Source organism: Kogia breviceps, chromosome 12, assembly GCF_026419965.1.
Source record: "Kogia breviceps isolate mKogBre1 chromosome 12, mKogBre1 haplotype 1, whole genome shotgun sequence".
NCBI lineage: Eukaryota > Metazoa > Chordata > Mammalia > Artiodactyla > Physeteridae > Kogia > Kogia breviceps.
Window position 1 is genome coordinate 69,648,863 of NC_081321.1, and position 20,628 is coordinate 69,669,490.

A 20,628-nucleotide genomic window follows, 5' to 3' on the forward strand; every position below is an offset into this window, starting at 1 on the left:
ACACTTCAGAGACAGTACTGACCCAGCAAGCAGTCATATGTACACATGGTTTCCTGGGAGACGATAAGTATTTTTCCAAGAATTCTGAGACTACATTAGACATCATTTAACCATAATACTATCATTTTCCTTTGTCTCTAAAGTGGTGGTGACTCTATTAATCAGTTTATTAATCCCTCTTGGAATGTGATGATTAATTATTATGAAATGCCTAAGTGCTGACAGAAGTGCAAGATAATCTAGGTCAGGTGGCACAAGAAAAGTCAATGAGAAAAACAAACATCATTTTTTAACTTTGTTTATTTGTAGCTTAAAATGTAATGCCATACAATTTTAACAATCACTTAAAAAAAGGATTTATGTTTGCAGAAAACAGAAGCAAAACAGAAAGATATGAAATAAAATGCCGTCTTGCTTCAAGTTCTCAAATCAGTACTTAGAGTACTAATATACATCTATATACATTGCAAGTATATTTTACAAATATACTATGAGTAATCTTGAAACCGCAATAAATATCAAGTAGGTTTTTAGGCACACGCATAAAAAAATGCGGAATCTGCATAATTCTTGAGAGTGCTGAGTGACTCATTCTTAGATCATTTTCACACATATATTTTACACAAAATATACAGCCATCATACACATGATCCCCAGTCACCTCAGAACCTCACCTTTCACCCCAGCATTAGTGCCTTCTTATTCTTTGATACTATTGCTCTATACAGCTATTACATAAGAAAATATTTTGCAGTTTTCTTCAACTAATTGCCTAAGAAGGTATCAATGCTACCAAAATAAGTACAGCCTATCTACACAATATATTCATGGAAGTGTGCTGAGAGGCACCAACTTACAGAACTGGTCATTGTAACCCTGGAGGTTACCCTGAAGGCAAACTTATAAATTTTGAAGTATACCATTTTTTAGTTGCCCATACCATGACATCCAGAAATTATTAGAAACTGAGGTAACACCTGTGGTTTTTAGAGATAGGAATCCTTGAAAAAAACACCAAAGGTATTTTTGAAAATTCTGACCAATGTGGACCTCAGTTATTGTACACTTTGTCTGTGGCTCTTTCTGTGCAAATGTAAACCAGAGAATCCAAAAGAATGCTCATGTTGAATTTACATACACTGCTAGGATTAAAGATCACAGCCATGGAGCACCTGAGATCACCCTCTGATAAGCGAAGTCTAACGCTTCTCTTAGTAGAGCCAATGTTCATTGATAAAAATGAACCAAATAAAATCCCACTGATTTTTGCCCCCCAGCTACAAGTCAGATTCTGGCATATCTGGCATATCTGCCATCAAGTACCCTATTCCATATCGTCCATTGGGAGCAGTATCCAGAGTTGGTGATCCACTCTGTTTTCGATAAATATTTTTACCAAAATTTGGAGAGGACATCTCGCTTGATATCTTTCCATGAATGAGGCTTGCATCATCTCCCTCTAAGTTCATAGGCTCCTTCAAAACCCTTCCTCTCTTATAGGTCACAGATGCTAAATTACCAGAACTATCGTCTATAAGGTTGTAGCGACGAATGATGAAGACAGTTGGGACAGGCAGTATTGCCAGGACCATCAGAGAGATACAGACAACCATTCCCCATGTTGGGTAGCTCAGAAATTCCTCTGATGCCTGTTAAAGCCAGAAAATAATTATTAATAATCTCTTTCTCTGCAGGGACATGAAAAAAATATATATTTGTCTCAGGTTTATAAGAAAAGAATCTGGGCTAGTCTTTTGATTTTGACTAATGAATTGCCGTGGAAGTGACAGTAAGCAACTTCCAGGGCAAAGCCTTAAAGGCCTTGCTATTTCTGCCTTTGTGTCTTAGAATGCTACCCTGAGTCCATAATGCCTGGAAGAAACCAAGAATGAAAGCTCACATAGAGCCCAGGTCTCCAACTGTATGAGTTAGCTCACATAAGACCCAAAGAAGAATCATCCAGCTCATCCACAGAACCCTAAGAAATAATAAAGCATCATTGCTTTCATTCATTAAGTTTGGGGGTCATATGTTACTAAGCAGCAGTTACCTGTTACATGTGCCACATTATCTTTCTAAAATCTGAAATTAAATTTTGAACTACATCTGGCCCCAAGGGTTTTGGTAAGGGATAACAGACATATTTGTTTAGAATAGTCTTGAATTTAGTTGTTATTATATAGAATTACTGACCATAGACTAAAGGTCAGAGGTATCTGAAAAATAAGCATTCTGATTTTCTAACTGCTAATATGTACTTTAAGATTGCATTACAATGTAGCCAAAGCAACATGAGAACAGAAATTGAAATAGTCATGGCTAATATAAGACAGTTATAGCAAAACTTTACTTCAGTATTTACTTAAATTATGTATACATGGCTAATGCATAGTTTCGTTGTTAGAGTATCTCAGATATAAGTTTGTAAATTTATACAGGAAAAAATATTTCTGGTGGTTTGATCAATATGTTTTCTAAAGTCAAAGGCCCAATTGGTTCATCTATGGTGACATGAATAAAATTACTTTAATGAGGACCAAGTCAGTACTTCTCATGTACTAAAAAAGTCCACAACATATAAAAAAATCATACATATTTGGGGCCAAAAAAGCATAAAAATCTCAAGTTCCTCATATAAAAGCAACACCATTCATTTAACAGCAAACTATACTGTGAAAAAAGCAAAAAACAAAAACCTCTAAAATGACATTTTATGTATATTTTTATCTACCTTCCTTATTTTGCATTTTACCTTATCTTCAATCCATGCATTATAGCCAGGAGGACTTAATCCCATATTCACAATGCTAGCAATTAGCAGTGATAATAACATTAGAGGAGAAATATATTTCCACATATAGTAGTAATATCTGTTGGGAGCAAAGCCAAGCATATCCTTTAGGTCTTCCATAAACCTAAATAGAACGAAGGAATTTAATTATTCCTCGAGTTAATATAGCTATATTAAAATATGGTAAATTAAATGTCCTTTAAAATATGCATTATCTCAATGGTTTGAAGGGAGTTAACCATGATACCCTATGACATTTTACACTGAGTCTAAAAGTCATATTGGAAGATGACTTATAAATTAAGAACATTTATAAAGTAAAATGGAACCCGTTTATTGTAATTTTCATTTGGACAAAGTCCCCCTAAGTCAATTACTGGAAAGTCTCCTCCAACTGATGATTTCCACTCTATGAACACAATATGTGCAATACATTAAAATTTCCTTGTTTCTTTTTTTTTTAATTAGCCGTATGTAATATCATCCAATCCAGTTGGTGTTTATATTATCTGACCTCTCATTTCTTTTTGTAGTCTGTTTTTTTCAACTGAAAGAAAGTCCATACATTGCAGTTGATGTATGTGTTTCTCAGACCATTTTTCATCTCTAAGTTCCTCATACATTTCTTCATCGTTTCCTCTGATTTTTTGTTGAATCAGCTGGTCACTCTGTCCCACAGTCTGTATTTGGCTGATTGCATTCCTGCAGTTTTGCTTCACAAGAGCATTTGATCCTCCTATTTCCCATGAATTAACACTTAGACCTAGTAATGATTAGACTTACATGGTTTTTTTTTGAGTCAGTTTATTGAGGTACTTTTTACCTGAAGTAAAATTCACCCTTTTTAATTGTATGATGTTAACACTGTCAGGAGCATGTAGCCATTACATACTAGTCTACATCCCTTAATGTTTATCTCGAGATAAATATTTACTGCCCACCCACCAGCCCTTGTATTAATGTTTCTGCAGACTTCTTGGTTGTCTAAACCTAGTTCTCTCATAGATTCTTCAAAAAGAGATCATAGTAACTATATTTCCTAATTTCTTGCATGTTTCTAATTGTTTGTCTGTGGTCACTATACCTGAATGTCAGTTCAGCTGAATTTAAAATCTGTGGCTTACGTTTTTTCCTTGAGAATCATACATATGTCTAACTACATAATATTGTTATAAAAATTTTGTTGACTATTAGACTTTTCTCTTATAAATAATCTTCTTTGCTTTGTTTTGTTTTGTATTATTTTTACCTGGATGCCCTGTTTTTTTGCCTTGTAGTAACATCCTAGGCTATATCCTCGTGTTGGCCTTTATGTCTGTTTCTCCAAGTATATTGTTTGCCCTTTCAACATCCAAATTATTTATTTCAGGCAAGTTTCTTCGATTACAGTTTTTAGCATTTGTTCTGGCTACTGTTTTTAGAGGGCTTCATGGTACATATGCTGAATCATCTTTGCTTAACTACTGTGTTTATTTATTTCTCTTAAATCCTTTGTTATTTCTCCTTGATTTTCAAAAGCATCCCTCCTTTCTAGCTTCTAATTCTTCTGAAATTAGGCACTCTGCTTATCATTTTTGTTTTCTTTTTAATTTGATCTTCATTTCTTAAGTGTTTTTCTTTTATTTAAAATTATTTCCTGAGTTCTATCACCTCTGTTTTCAAATCTTCCTTTTCTCTAATTATTATAATTCTCAATTTTAAAATAACTGATTTCTGCTCTTCTTTTGTGGCTTCTATCATTTTTAAACATTTATTTCAACTCATTTTGAAGTATTGTTAGTTTTCCATCTATTTTGCATGTGTGCTTTTGTTGTCTGTAGAGATTTTACTCTGCTCCTTTCCTCTTTGGAAAAAAAAAAAAAAACAAAAAACTTTTCTTAAGATTTGGCCACAGTTAAGTGAAATGAATTTTCCTGTGTGTTTTAGGAGGGAGGGATGGGCCTTTCCTCTCTATTTTTGCAAAGTAATCACAAAAGGTGGCCTCAGAATTTCTCAGTTCTGTTTACCTCTGCTCTCCTCCTCATACTGACCTGGACTTTCTTTTCCATGGTCCCTACTACCTCTCTCCTACTCAACTCAGGTTTTGCTCCCACCACTTTTTCTTCAGTGAAGGGCTTTATCTTGGAAGAGAACTTTGGGTTATTCATTTCAAGAGTTTTTAGAGACCAGATTGCTCCAGCACTGATGATCTTATTGTATTTTGGTCCCTCTGCACTCCGCAAAATGTGGGCAAAGATCCTATAAAATTTCTCCCAGTTTAGCTCATTGTCTTCCGATCAGCCTGCCACACATTGCGGGGAGGACCTGGGGGTGACTGGAAAGCTGTCAGAAGCCAGCTGCATATCCTCTACCATCTCCCACACGGAAGTGATATCACACAGGTCCTGTGACTGCCAGTGGTTTGCCCCAACCTTTCATATTTGAGGATTCACAGGAATATCTTCTTGCCCGTGTTTATGGCTATTTAGTTCTGCTTTCTAGTTATTCGTTTTCCTTTCATTTTTAAAAGGAGACTCAGGAAAATACAATCTATGCAGCCATCACTTTCAGCTTTACAGGTTCCTCCTTCTCGTTTCCTCTCGTTCATATTTCTTCCTAATCCCTAACTTGCTATGCTCCAATATTTCTTTTTCTGCATTTGAATTTACTGTCTCAAAAGTTTAGGTTTCGAAAGCTTTCTTTCTCTCAACTCTGTCTGGAAATGTAGGTAAATGTGGCAGAAGACAGAGAAGAGCTGAGCTCATGACACTGTTGAAGGTGAATAGGAAGAATATAAGGTTGCTAAGACATTTAAAGGAGGGGAAAGTAAATAAGTGAGAGCATTTTAGACAGGAGAATTCTAATTCTGCTTGTAGGACAAGATATGAGCTTTAGAAACCAACAGACCTGGTTGCAAATCATAGCTCCATCATCTTTTAATGTATATCTTACTCCTTCTGAGCTTAATTTTTGGCATTTTCAGAAAAGATAATACCTAGCTTGGAGGGTTATTGTTAAGACTCATAGACAGCATATGCAGAGCACACTACCTCACATACAGCAGAAATTTATAGATGCAAGTATTAGTAGTAGTATTATTCTTCCTGTTGTTATAATGATTATGATTTAGGAACTACTAAAAAGAAATATTTACCACTATGTCTATTGTAAATGATGAACTGTCTAAATGGAAATCTAAATTATGATCTTATTGATCCATAGATCAGTCCAATAACAATGTCAAATTCCAACACAGTGCAGGTTAGGAGTTGGGGGTAGCTTGGTAGAGTGTAGAGATACCTGGTTTTGAAACTAAAGTCCTGGCTCTGCAACTAGCATACTGTGTCCTCCTGTACAAGTAGGGCTAATTTTCCATCTAGGATATGGGTAATATTAGTTACCACAGACTGTTATAATGACTAACATTAAATGCGTGTCATACAGCTATTACTACTATTACTATATAGTACATGATCATTAAATGTAAGTTCCCCTATCTTTCCTTGCCTGGAGCTTTTGCCAGTAATAAAAACATTCTTTAAGTTTTGTCACAAAGTTCACTCAATACCAATAATGTTCTTTATGTTGTTTAAGAGGACTCTGGTCCTCAGTGAACTTATTCCTGCTTCACAGAGACCTCTAATAAGCTTGATGGTCTCATTACCTTTAGTTAATCCATATATGTTAACTAAAGACAACTTTAAAAAATATTGGACAAGGCCTCCAGAAACTTTTTTTATTCTGAGACTACTCTAATGCTTCATTTCATGCCAAGTATATATACTTTTCAAACCGAGCAGGTATATAATTCAGAGGTTTAAGCATCTTATGAATTCAAGTCATGACTCCACATAAATATGAAGTTTATGTATAGCAAATGCCATATGTATCTTGGAGCGTCATATATATATACCACTTCCCAAAATTGGCCTGCTTCATAAAACATTGTGTAACATGATAAAATAAGGCATTTTATAGCATGACAAAATAAAATTCCTCTTGTAAAACAGGTTAGCAACGTAATTAGAAGTATAGTCTTTAGAGTTAAGCAAAAATGGCTATGAATCCCAGGTCTGCCTCTGTTCAGGTGTGTGATGAACTTGGTGTCTCACTAAACTTGCATTTTCTTATCTGTAACAATAGCTCCAAACAACTTAACAAGGTTCTTGGAACTTAGCCAATATGCTCTAAACCTTGGAAGTTCCTATCTGATAGCCAGAATTAAATCAAGGCTCCAAAATCCTAAACTACATTACCATCTACACCATTCTATCTAATCACCTAATAAGGGGATATACTTCGTTAAAATTATTGAATGAAGAGGAGCCTGCAAAAGATTTGATTTTTGTGGCAAGGAATTTTTCCCTCTAGTCACTTCCCTCCTCTTCTAAATGAGATATAAACAATCGGTCTTTCCAAAATAGAGATGAAAAATGAATGCATAAGAGAGAATATACTTACTTATCTATGCCATAAACAAAGGATACAGCAATATTCTCCAAAATGACTACAATTAGCAGAGGCAGGGTAGCAGAATAATCATCAAACATTGTAACAAAGTAATTTCCAGAGCGCTGCACAAACATCAGGCCAATACAAAATGCCAGAAGACAACAGATAACTGGACAAAAGGAATAAATAACAAAATTAAGCCCTACTCAGAGTCAAGTCTTTTAAACTTCATTATAAGTTATTATAGGCAAACAATAATTTTGTTTCCACTTTTATACATTGTCAATGATACAAATAGGATACCTTTCCTGATACCATGGAATATAACATATTGGGAATTAGTTACCTGGATTTAGCCCCAGTTTTCATATGAATTCATTGTAAGACAGTAACTCAACTCATCTCCTCGAGTCTGTGGAAACGTGTTTACTAAACACAAATAACAAATGAGGCAAAACTGAGGATATATTAAAAGTATAAATCTCCATACCCTTCTTATTATTAATAGCAAAGTGACCTTTCCAGGCAGCAAATGTTCGTGGGTCATTTCTACTTTTAAGAATGTTTTATGGGGCTTCCCTGGTGGCGCAGTGGTTGAGAGTCCGCCTGCCGATGCAGGGGACGCGGGTTCGTGACCCGGTCCAAAAAAAAAAAAAAAGAATGTCTCATAGTTTTGGAAGCAATACTGAATTTTGAAATTAATAATGAGATTAATGTAGCGTATAATAAGACTATGATAACATGTATTTTTCTATCTGATTGAAATATGGTTATTGTTAAAGCATAACTGAAAAACATCTGACGAGACCTTGCCTTAGCAGCAATCCATATCTCTGTCCTGATATTGCCCAGACAGATTAGTTAGGAATACAGTTATGACAGGGCTGGGCAACCTGATTCTCCAGGTAACTAAGAAGAACCATCTAAAAGGAGTTCCTGCAGCAGAACTGAAGAAAGATGCAGAAACTTCTAACCAGCTACCCTTAATATAGAAACGTAGAATTCTGGAATCCATATAATATTCCCATATTTTTGTTAGACTCCTTATTCTCTCTTGCACATTGGTAGAGAAGCCCTCAAAAATAAAAGATGACTGTGTTCTCTTTCTCAAACAGTTTTTAGCAGAGGTGAGTAAAAGTGAAAAAAGTGGAGCAGGTAAGGGTAGTTCAGAAGGGGAGAAAAGACATCCTGGGGTTTCCATCTGATGGGGGTTCCCTAAAAATCTCAATAAGTATGGGTTAAATTAAGCCATTTCCTCCATCTCGTAAGCGCTATGCTAGTGGTATGAGTTACATCGTACATAAGTGAATATTATATATAAACATATCATGTAGAAAAGGAAAAGTAGCATTCACTTGGAGTCTAACGCATATTGAAATATTTGAACGCTTGTCACAGCAAATTGTACTCAAAGTCTCAGGATCCAAGTAGCAGAGCTTGGATTTGAACCACAGCCTGTGTCACTCTCACTCTCTCCTAATTACATTATAGTATAAGGTAGATAGGAAGAAAGTGTATTCCAGGTGGTAAAGACACTGGGAGTTTTGCTGACGATGTGAGAGGAACAGATAATGAGTAAGTCACTTATCTAAGTCCTACTGTCCTACCAGAGGAGATGAAAACATCTGACAAAGGTGATGAGGGAACATTTCATCTAAGTATATATAACATGACTCAAAGTAGAAGTATGATCCCAGAATACAGGTAACAGGGGTAGAGAGTATATTCCTCTTTACTCTGACCTAAAGGTCTTCCACTGGGAGTTACCAAATACTCACACGTTTGTTTCTCCCTCTACACTGTTGTTTTCCCCTTAATTTTGCAAACCCTCTTACCACAGGAGGGTTGGATATGGGGCAAAGATGAGAAAAGCAGCAAAGATGACTGTTATTTAGTCTGCATGTCAGGCAGGGTATTGATAGCCTTAAAATAAATAGAAACTGCAGAAGTAGAGACTGCCTTTCAGGAAAAGATAGAGACACTTCTCATTTATGTTCAGCTGAATTAAAGATATTTAGATGTAAATATCTCACAAACTGCTGAAATTGCTTTACACACACACACACTTAGCAGAACGGTGAGTGATAAAGATATATATGTATTTGAGAGTTATTTACACATAAATTATTACTAAATCTTTCAGAGCTAAAAACAGAGGCTTGGGGAGCTTGTGTACCACTGCCCAGCATTTAAGATCATCTATATATTTTTTCCAATTAATTATTGCATCACTTACCAACACTGTTGCTGCACTGTGTTCTGGCTGGCTTTCTCGCTGCTTCCTTTGTCTCTACTTGGCTATGTTTATGAACACTATCCTCTGACCCCTGAGAAGACCCCTCCCCTTTCGAATTCAATTTCCATGCCTTTCACTGACAGTTCCCTCATATATTTAGATGACCTCTGCTGCGTCTTAATTCGTAGAACAGGTAAAGTCCCTATCATGCTATCAGTATATTACATGGTACAAGTCTTATCTACCCACCTTGATTTTAATTATCAGTCCTATTCTTTTTAGAGGAGCGGCTCTCCTATATCTCTGTATCTCTGTTGTAATTTCTCTTATATCCTTGATATCCCTCAAATGCGAGGATGATGAAACACACAACCAGTACTTTAATAACTACTTGTAGATTGGACTTTTAACAACCATCAATATTGATAAATTGTGTTATTGTCTTTCCTACCTAGATATATTAACTTCTATCAGGCTACAATTGCTCTTTTATATGAGAACTCAATTTAGGCTTACCAATTCCCGCTATGCACTTTTGGAAAATCCAATGACCTGAACTACTATTTTTATAATTATCTGAGTTGAATACAAAATTATACATGAACATTCTGTGACTTTGTTCTAGCGCCAGTAATTCATGATAATGACATTATTACCAATAAAGAGTAATAGAATAAATGACCACTAATAATAGAATCCGTATTAAATATGCCATTTGCATATTATATAAATAAATCCCTAAATAACAAATACTAGTATTATTAATAAGTAGACATTAATAATAAACACTTTTCCTCTTTCCATCTCCGATCTCTCACCAAGGGTAAAACAGCCCGCCACATCAGTTCAATGAAAAGTCAAATACATAAAAACTAACCAGTGAGAATTTCTTTCCTCACTTTGAATGTGTCCACAATGGGTGTGATGATCCCTTCAATGGTTCCAAACATGCTGCCAAGCCCTAGATTTACCAGCATGAGGAAGAACATCACTGACCAGAAGGGAGATGCAGGGAAATGTGTCATTGCTTCTGTAAAGGCAATAAAAGCTAAACCAGTCCCCTGAACAGCCTGTAAGATATAAAGAACAGCCACGTTAATACAGAGCAATATGAAGTGCTGGCTATATACATCAGTTGCAAAGGGCAGGAGAACTCTGAATACTGCAGGGGAGTTACTGGAGATAAACATGCCGATACCATGTTGTCTCCTAAGAAACTGTGCCTCTAAACAAAATTCAAGGTGATCGTGTTATCTCATAAAAACAGCAGATAGACAAAAATTTTAAAAGAACTTTAAGAGTAAGTTAGTAATTGAATCTTTCCTTACAGAATTCAAGATTTTTATGTTAATGATGGCTTAATCCATAATTTCCTGCACGTGATTCTTTATGTTTAGTCTCAAGTACAGTTAGCTATCTTAAAGCAAGTGATTAACAGCCAATGTCTCCATTATATTTTCCTTTTTGCCAATGTAAAGAGAGGGTGACAGTTAATGCAAGGCTATTTATTCATGTTCACCTATGTCGTGTTTATTAAAATGTATGACAGTGGCTAGAAAAAGGACTTAATCATGACTTATTGAACACGATTCTTAAGATGGGCAAATATCATTCATGTGTCCAAACAACCATACAATATATAAATGATAGTTGTAATTCAAGTTTTGTATTAAATATTATACCAGGAAAGGTACCAGACTAATTTCATTTTCTGGGATGAAAATCACCTAATTTATATCCATATTTTAAATTATTGTGGCTTAATCAGTGAAACTGCTTTTCAAAGTCAAACAAAATTTTTTGATTTAAGAAAATGTGTTCTCTGAAATAAAGAATGAATTTTGAAACAGCATGATCTTCCACAGGCATTTTAAAGATCATTTTCCTAAAAGAAGTCTTCTGGGTAATGCATATTTTAAGTTAATAGGAATTATTTTATCGCATAAACATAGCCTACTAACTTTATTTAGCTCATCTTCAATTTGACAGGAATTGAGACGAAGAGCAGGAAACTCTTCTTCTTTCACTTTCTGAATGATGTCGTAAACTAAATGATAATCTTCCGCAGCAACAGCTGAAAAGTTGATATGATGGGGAATAATATCTTGACTAATGTTGCCCGTTTTCACAAGTTTGATGATCATTTCCAAATTTCTGAAAAGTAAAATAACATTATGAACACATGGGTTTGGGAAGGAGATTTTTTAATATAATTATGCCATCAAAAGCTAAAGGAAATTAACAACCATACTCTGCAATGCATTTCTCATTTATGACATTTGCTTTGAAGCCCAGAACTGCAAACACCACCAATGTTGCCAGGATAGAAGTAAAAAAATTGATGAAGGACACCAGGATGGCATCAAAGTGGCAGTTGTTGTCTCTCTTGTTGTAGCTTGAAAAGGCAATGACACCACCAAATCCCAGACCTAAGGCAAAGAACACCTGAGCTGCAGCTTCTCTCCAGACCTTGGGTTCCAGCATTATTTCAAGCTGTTTAAAATTAAACAGAATATAAGTCAGCTGCAAAAAAATAGTTCAGAATAATCTACAAGGAATTGGTTCTATTGTTTAAATATATCATAATGACACTTATGCACCCAAGGATTATTTAAAACAGGGGGATAGTCTGTTCTTAAGTAGAAAGAACAAATTTTTCACTTAGGAATAATACAAGGAATATGAATAAGAAAGGCTATAGACTATTGAAACTTTAGACGGAGATGTTACTTAAATACACGGAGAAAATACTTATATGGGAATTTTAAAATACCTTTAAGACAAATCATCAAAGGAGTATTTGAGAGAGAAATGAACTATCTTCAGTTATTCTTATTTATGTCTGTGTAAAATAAATCAGTTAGCCATAAAAGTTAAATAATTATTTAACAAATACCCTAAATTTTGTGTTTTCTGGTGAAGTCTAACAGCCAAAGCAGATAATAATTATAAGCTGGGTAGAGCTGAACTATTTGTACTTTGCATGTTCAGATAGGTATAATTCATTCATTGAGTAGTTTCCTGAAAGCCTTTTCTTTGAAAATAGAAGAAATTCAACCATATCATCGCTAAGACCTTTTCAGATCCAAAGTTCTAAAGTTTGGAATCTGTGCTGAACATATATTTCAAGTAACTGCTTCACTTCTTAAACAATTATCACTGTATATAACCAAACCTTTTTAATGGAACTATTAATATTAGCCATACCTGGCACAGACCTCAAGAAACAGTTAAGTCTGATTTCAGTGGCAGTAGTGTTTAAATTGTTATTTTATCTCTTTTCACTATTGCAGTGAAATTGCCTTTATTGGGAACAATGCCAAATGTGGTTAACAACATGAGTTACATAGACACTTTCAGATCCTGATTCTGCCATTTAATAATCTAAAAATAGTGCAACCTAGGGCAGGTGGCCTGTCCACTCTGAGCTCAAGCTTTCTCAACTGAGAGATGAGAGTAACAAGACATGTACTACTTATCACATTGCCTGCCGCCCTCGAAGTTCCCAATAATTGCTAACACGTGGACTATAGTGGCAGGGACACTGATAAGCACTTTATATGGATGATCTCATTTAATATTCACAACAATCCATGAAATTGCAGCCAATATTATCTGCATCTTAGAAAAGTTAAGTAACCTGCCTCAGGTTACACAGCACTTTTGGGGTAGAGCTGGCATATGAACACAGGTAGATTTCAAAATGTGTAAGCTCTCAAACATTAGGATATGCTGTTCAATTAATTTTAGTGATTATTACTGAAATTTATGCAATGTTATCATGAAACATAATAATGATTATATTTATAATTTATTTTCAATTAACTAAAATATATGTACTGTTTATTGACTATCGCTGCTACATTACCATTCTACGGTTGATACCCATCTAGTAAAATACTCATTCAACGGTCTATCTCTACTTTGCCCACTAGATGGCAGACAACACCTATGTAATAAAGACATTCTGATTATTTCCAATTCAGGAACTAAATCTCCATTCCCTGGGAATATTTCGTGTGCTTATGTACTTTCTCCCTTACATAAATAATGTAAATTTAAAAGTTATTGACAACTTCTTATCGTTATTATATTAACTATCATCCTATAGTGGCCTAATACAGAATCTTATCAACAGTCCATGAAAAGTGAGCTGAAGAAATAATTAACTATATTTTAATAGTTATCTCCAGTTCTGGTTTAAAATGTTAACAGTGCTGCAGTTTTAAATACGGGGACCATGTAAAAGCACCATATCAAAATATTTAGAGTCGAAAGTATCTATTTAAATTAAATATTTAGAATTATGTCACAAACAATTGCCAACAGAGAAGGGTGATATTCCAGGAATTCACAACAAAGCTAGTTGTTTTTAACTCAGAGAACTTTTTTTTTTTTGATATTGCAAATATAAATATTGTGGTCACTAAGTATGGCCCATCTGAGGCTGATTTAAATTATAATGTAGCTGAAATTCATAAATCTGAACTAATTATTCACTGAGGACTTCCAACAACTCTAAATGATAAACAGAACTTTCAAACTATTCGAGAAAACCAGATCACAGTGTCAACATTTTTGCTACTTGAGAATGAACACCACGTTGGAACCAGATACACAAAGAACACAGCCTCTGTGACACAGTATCAAGGCAGCTGCCAGGAGTGACAATTCCAAGGAGGCTAAAATCTTCTGCCCACATCTCTCAGCACCATGCTTGGCTGCACAGTCATCATTCAGACAACTTCTAATTTCTGAGCCGATTTTGAAATTGTGTTTTTATAACTCGTCTGCCTATGATAGAGTTAGCAAACTAATGTGAAGTGTAATGTCAGCGTATAACCAAAATATATGTACGCCTCAAACTTGATTTTTCCTGTCAAATCAATATAACAAGTCCACAAGGATTGATTAATCAAGTCAGCTCTAAGTTAAACAACGGAGACTAAGTTCCGAGGCTTTTAGGAAACCTAATGAGAATTTTCCTAAAATGCATACGCATTTATAAAAGTTACAGAATTTCCCAAATGCACTAATGTTAAGTACTATTCTAGAAAATACAAAACCGCAAAACGAAACAAAGTAAGAAACCTTGAATTTCTGAGACAGGATTTAGAGGGCAATAGGGTTTTTATCCTGGGTCCATGGATTTTAGGTGATCTGTCAACCTCCTGAGACACTAAGCAAATTAGTATGTTCATTATTTGCTCTAGTAAGAAGATTCCATTATCAGGTTTTTTTCAAAGGGGTCCATGTCAAAAGGTTAAGAACCACTGAAATAGAGGAGGAAGAGTAAAGACTGAAAAGTTCTAAAATGTACCAGTGTAAAAGTGGGAAGTTAATTTATTATAAAATAGGAATTTTTGAAGTTTAAGTAGTGAAACTCACTATTGGGGCCTTTAAAATCAGAGAGAGATGGATGTAATTATAGATGTCCAAAAGCTCCGGTTTTACTAGGCTGGTTAACATAACAGCTATAATTTAATAGTCTAGTGCACATAGGTTAGAACAATTATCCCTTAAATCTAACTGTGGGAACACTTTAAGAATAAGCATAAGGCTTTTGTGATCATAAGCCTTAACTAGAAATACAGCACATACCTCAGGGGTAAACATGTGACGGATGCCATCAACTGAACCATTTAAAAGGAGTGCTCTGATTAGGAAGCATATAAGTACCACATACGGGAACAGAGAACTAAAATACATGATCTGCAAAGTAAGAAAGATAAAAAAGGTGAGACATACTAACGACCATTTTCTTTTTCATAGTTAAGATTATGTGTTCTGTTCTATACCGTGAAAGTGACACTTTTTATAATATGATAAATAATACTTTTAATACCTTGCATAGCCATCGTATCAGAGTGGCTTAATAGCCTTGATTCAATGTGACTAGTTAAGGTTCTATTTGAGATATAACAAAAAATAAGAAAATTTTCCTTATTTAAACCCCCTTTAAACAGTCCACAGGTATGGTATAATTTGAATAGTATTGATCCCTTACAGTTCACACAGTTCACAAAACAAGCAATATTTAAGAGAAATGAATGGACACTAACTCGTTAACAAATTTCTACTTTGTTGTTTTAGGTAGCAAACAAAAAAAAAGTCCTTTTTTTGTTTGTTTTTAATAAAGCAAAATTCCATTATAATTCTACAAAGCTTCTGGTGTAGAGAGTGGTCCTGTTAAGGCTCCTACAGAACTTGAATAATAGTGTAGAGATTTTACTTTCTACTTCAGAAGTTTCATCATTAAAGTTAAGCAAATGTTTATCATAGAAAAGCAGTTGTCCTAACCAGACATGTACTGCCTCCTTGACATCTCCATGTGGTATCCAAAACTTTCCCGATTTTCCCCCAAAGCTGTCCCCACCCAACTCCATCTCCCACCACCCATCCATTTGCTAAAGTCAAACATCCAGAAGTAGTTCTGCACTATTTGTAGTATTCTAGTTTCCAAGCTACCACTCAGGTTATCTCATTCCCTGCTTAACCCACTCCAGGGATCTCTAATGCAGTTGGAGGAGAATGAGAATTTCTCCTTCTGTCCTGCAAAGCCTTAGACTAGGCTGCCTACCTGCCTGCCCCACCACTCTTCCCCCAGCTGAGCTTCAGCCCCGAGGGAAACGAAGCTCTTTAGCTTCAGGGCCAGAGCAGGCTGTGCCCTCAGTCTGAGGTATTCATCTCCCTCATCTGTCCAAGACTTGCTCCTCTGTTGTTTTATGTCTCATCTTCATTTTCTCAAGACTACCTAGAACACCCAGAATAAGGCGATGCCTTTTTCCCATCCAATATACCCCCATCTGCCCTCCTCTATGCCCCATGAACCTTCAATAATATTATTTTTGTTTTGTCTTGACAGCATTTAACACTGTTGAAATTATCTTGTTTACTTGTTAATTTTCAATCTCCCCTACTGGAATATAAACTCTGTGAGGGCAAGGACTTTTTCTCTCCTGTTCACTAACAAATCCCAAATACCTAACAGAGTTCCTAACACATAGTACGTATATAATACTTATCTGTGGAGGAAGGAATGGAGGAAGGGTAAGAAGAATGGAGAAAAAAACTGCCATAGCAGAGGATACCTTACGCAGGTTAGAGATATTGAATCCTATAGTAACTGTAGACAAACAATAGGCAAGTCAACACAATAATTTGCCCCTCTTCTACTGTTCTGTACACCTTATATTAAGCATTCTAAGAAAAAACTTAATATTACAAATAAAATCTCAGCATAATTAGAAACCCATGTTCTTCTAAAAATAATTATATTTTAATTTAATTAGTTGTAAAGAAATAATTTTTTGATCATTTCAAAATGGTATAATTTTAAAATTGCATCCATTCATCCACATTTCTTGATTTCTTTTTATCAGAATGCTTTTAGATGGAGTACCTTTTTTTCATTCTTTCTGCCTACTTTTAGCATCCTTTAAATTTGTGGGTCTACTATATATCTCTTCAAGTAGCCTTGATCTCACTTGATTACAGCTAGTCTTTTATGATTCTTCTTCACAAATCTTGGGGCTAACCAGAAGCATGGATTCACCTTTGTACAATAGTTTTTTTTGTTTGTTTTTTAGCAGAACTCAAATTTGCTGCCTTATAAATGACTTAAAGGACTTCCATTAATGCATTTATTTTAAAAGTGAAAATGAAGGCTGCACATTAAAATAATCTGGATAGTTTGATTATGATTTTTTCCAATAAATACGGTATACCCTCAGTATATTTTTAATATAATTTCAAATTAGAAGCTAAAGGAAGAAATGATTCTTCCTGTATGTGTATTTGCCCAGGCTAAACAACTCTAACACACCTGAATACGGTTCTCTTCCCCACATCCCATAACAACTGACCAACAAGTCCAACTGACTCCAAATTCATCTCTCCCTTCGTTTTCATCCTCAGTGACGTGTCACTTTTCACTATTAGCTTCCTCCTCATTTTGCCTCTCGATTTTCCCTGCCAGCTCTCCTCTTCATCCCTGAAATTCATCACCCACACTGCTACCACAAAGATCTTTCTAAGGATCTGATGGTGTAATGAACTGCTAAAGATCTTCAAATATTTCACACCGTTTGTTAAGTAACAGCCAGTCATTTTACCAGCGTCCATAGATACTTTAATACCTGCAATCAACTTACATTTCCAGCCTCATTTCCCACAAGCTGCACAAATTGTATGTAAAAGTCACACGGGGTTACTCAGCAAACTTTGGGCTTTGCACATGCTATTTTCCATGCCTCCAATGTCCTCTCTCTGAAGTTTCTGGTGAACTGTTCTTCAACTGTCAAACTTTAGCCCAAAAGTTACCTGCTTTGTGAAGCCCTCCCCAAATTCCAGGTTAATTTCAGTGGCTGCCTCTATGCTCTATACTCTCATGCACTTTTTATTTGTACATCTTACTGCATTTATTCTGCTGTCATTGTTTGTCTCACCCATTAAATTATGGGTTCCATGAGGATAAAGATGGTTGCCTATTAACCTTTGCACATTCTTAGGTACTCAAAAATACTGTACATTAAGAGAGAATTCATAGGAAGTTTTCCTTTCTGTACACATTCCCTAAAAAAAAAAAAAAAAAAAAAGAAACGAAAAACCCTCATCTTTATTTTACAGTATTTTAAAAATTAGGTACTAATTATATGATGAGACATTTCAAATTTCATTTATTAATTCAACACATATTTGAGTTCTTAATACTAATCTGGCTTCAGTGATAAGACTCTGATAAGATAAGTATAGCTTCATCCAAAAAGGAACAGGAAAATTTCATGTTGTCTGTAACATGGAGAAAAGTAACAGTCAAGATTTTAAACACTTAAAAACTTAAGTAGTAATAGGTAGGGTTCACACCTGAATTGTTTTCTTCTGTTAGCAGGTAAAGGACAAATATTTAATCATTAAATTCTGAGATTTAAAGATGTGTCTTAGGTCAGCATTTTACAGAGGTATCCATGTTGTGCTTTTAAACACAAATTCATTTTATTTAATCATATGGGTCTCATAATAATAGTATTGTCAGTTGAATAATATTATTGAAAATAGTTTAAATTCTACCTGACTATATGTAAAATGCTACCCCAAACACTTTCTCCTTATTTTATTTTTTGCATATTTTTTGCTACATGATATTATTTTATGATTTGTTTATTGTCTGCCTCTGCCACTAGAATGGACATTCCATGAAGACAGGTATTTTGTCTGCCTTGTTCACCACTATACCTCTTGAGCTAGATCAGTGCCTGGCACATAGTAGGTGCTCAATAAATATGTATTCAGTGAGTAGATGAATGACCCTTAAGTATTATTCTTAAGAACTTGGAAGCGAAACAATGAAATATGTTTCTTTGGCTGATTTTAAGACTCCCTGGGCCTTAAAAACTGACATGCCTTTCACAGCAAGTACATTCAGTAAGAGACATAAGTTTATCAATCAAAATGTTGCATGAAAATATATTCATTCTACTCAGCTATTAAAAAACAAAATATATGAAATGATTTAGTTGTTTTTCTCCCTTACATATTAAAATGTTTATTTTAAACATAACTTCAAAAAGAGTCATTCTCTTTGAGGATTTCATAGCCTAGTTCTAACTCTGCCACTTATCAGTTGTTTAATTCTGGCCAACTATTTCTTTTTCCTAAGCTTAACTTTGCAGTAAAATGGGAATGAGAACATGCAAATCATCTTGCTGCTAGAAAGATTAAACAAGCTAATGTATGCAGAGTACTTACTTAGCACAGTAGTAGTACTAATGGCAAAGTAGTACTAGTAGAAAATATTAGAGTTAGAAGAAAGCCTAGAGCTTCTCATGTCTATCCTTCCCCTGGGGGCAGGCATGCCCTGAATAGAGGCTCTAACAAAGGGACATGCAACCATACCACCTCTGTTGGACCACTTCCAGTAGTGCTGAGCTCTCTACCACTGTGCAACTGATTTCATTGTTGCCAGGCTTGATTCCTGAAAGGGCTTCCTTTCCTTGAAGATTTCCCACCGTCCCGTTACTCTGCATAATTCCAAATATTTGATCATGGTCCTGTTCTCTGTGACCACACAGAATAAGGCTTATTCCTCTTTTTATTCAACTATTGGAAGACTGTGATCACAAAGCTGAGATGGCTCTTTTCCATAACAAAGTAGAAAATAAAGATTTCAGTAAAATCCAGTATTAAAGGTGTGGTTCAACTGGCATGTGCCTACCTGACCTAAAGGAGAATGACACTGTCATACTCCTGTCTTAATTCATGCAGTTTCAAATTAGCATTGTGTGTGTGTGTGTGTGTGTGTGCGTGTGTGTGTGTGTGCGTGTGCGTGTTTTGGCTAGGGATATCACAAGTTGACTTTTCTTTCAGCTGCTAAATTCTGGGTTTTTTTTCACATACTACCCTTAAACTTCATTACTCTTAAACCATATATCTCTATACTGCATTTGTGTGATTGTTTATTTGGAAGCTTTTTTGTTTGGCAGGCAAACAGAGCTTTACATTTATTCCTAATAAATTTCTTATTATATTTAGCTCATTGTCTCAGGATGAGGAATTGTCAAAATTTAGACTGTCATAACTTTGTTCATATTACTTACAGCTTTCTCCCCATCTGTGCCTACTAAATTTTTTCTTCAAAGTCTGCTGAAAAGCTACCCTCTCCCTGAAGGCTTCTCGCTGAAATAATAAACTACATGTAGTCTATAAATTGTATTACATTTTTCCAGATAAAGTTATATTACACAACTTAAGAAAAACATCCCCGATGTTGTGATTAGAAAAGGATGAATATTTCTTTAAATGATTAGACAGATACTCAGACAAAGAAGAAATAAAATATGGTGGTAAGACTTGAACAGAGGGATATTTGGACTTCTCTGGCTGACCATAGCTGGTTCTCATTCTGTCAAATGACATGACCTTAGGAAGCATATAAATATGGTCAGATTTGGCTTAGGAATCTAGTCCTTAATTTATAACTTGAATGTAATGGGGCTCTGACATAGTAGAAGACACACCAAATGGAACCAATTAATTGAACTTACTTAATCACAGAATACACTAACATTCACAGAATATGGTGTTATCTACCACATTCATTTCTACAAAGGAAAAACGGTATAGAAGTTCCATCAGGAAGGTAAATGTAAAATCAGCTGTGATTAACAAGTTT

General features: G+C 35.1%; 1 protein-coding gene across 6 annotated transcripts in view; it reads right to left on the bottom strand.

Annotated features, from left to right (window-relative positions):
* Positions 1-291: 291 nt before the first annotated feature.
* SLC6A15 (solute carrier family 6 member 15) overlaps positions 292-20,628 on the bottom strand; it is a 47,545-nt gene continuing 27,208 nt past the window's right edge. For all 6 annotated transcript variants that reach the window (XM_067009836.1, XM_067009833.1, XM_059080805.2 and 3 more), the window contains 7 exons: positions 15,060-15,170; positions 11,710-11,951; positions 11,420-11,612; positions 10,336-10,528; positions 7,232-7,391; positions 2,753-2,915; positions 292-1,649 (listed from right to left, as the gene is read on the bottom strand). In XM_067009836.1, coding sequence (XP_066865937.1) covers positions 1,278-1,649; positions 2,753-2,915; positions 7,232-7,391; positions 10,336-10,528; positions 11,420-11,612; positions 11,710-11,951; positions 15,060-15,170 — 1,434 coding nt within the window. In that variant the 3' untranslated portion in view covers positions 292-1,277. The remainder of the gene's footprint in view (positions 1,650-2,752; positions 2,916-7,231; positions 7,392-10,335; positions 10,529-11,419; positions 11,613-11,709; positions 11,952-15,059; positions 15,171-20,628) is intronic.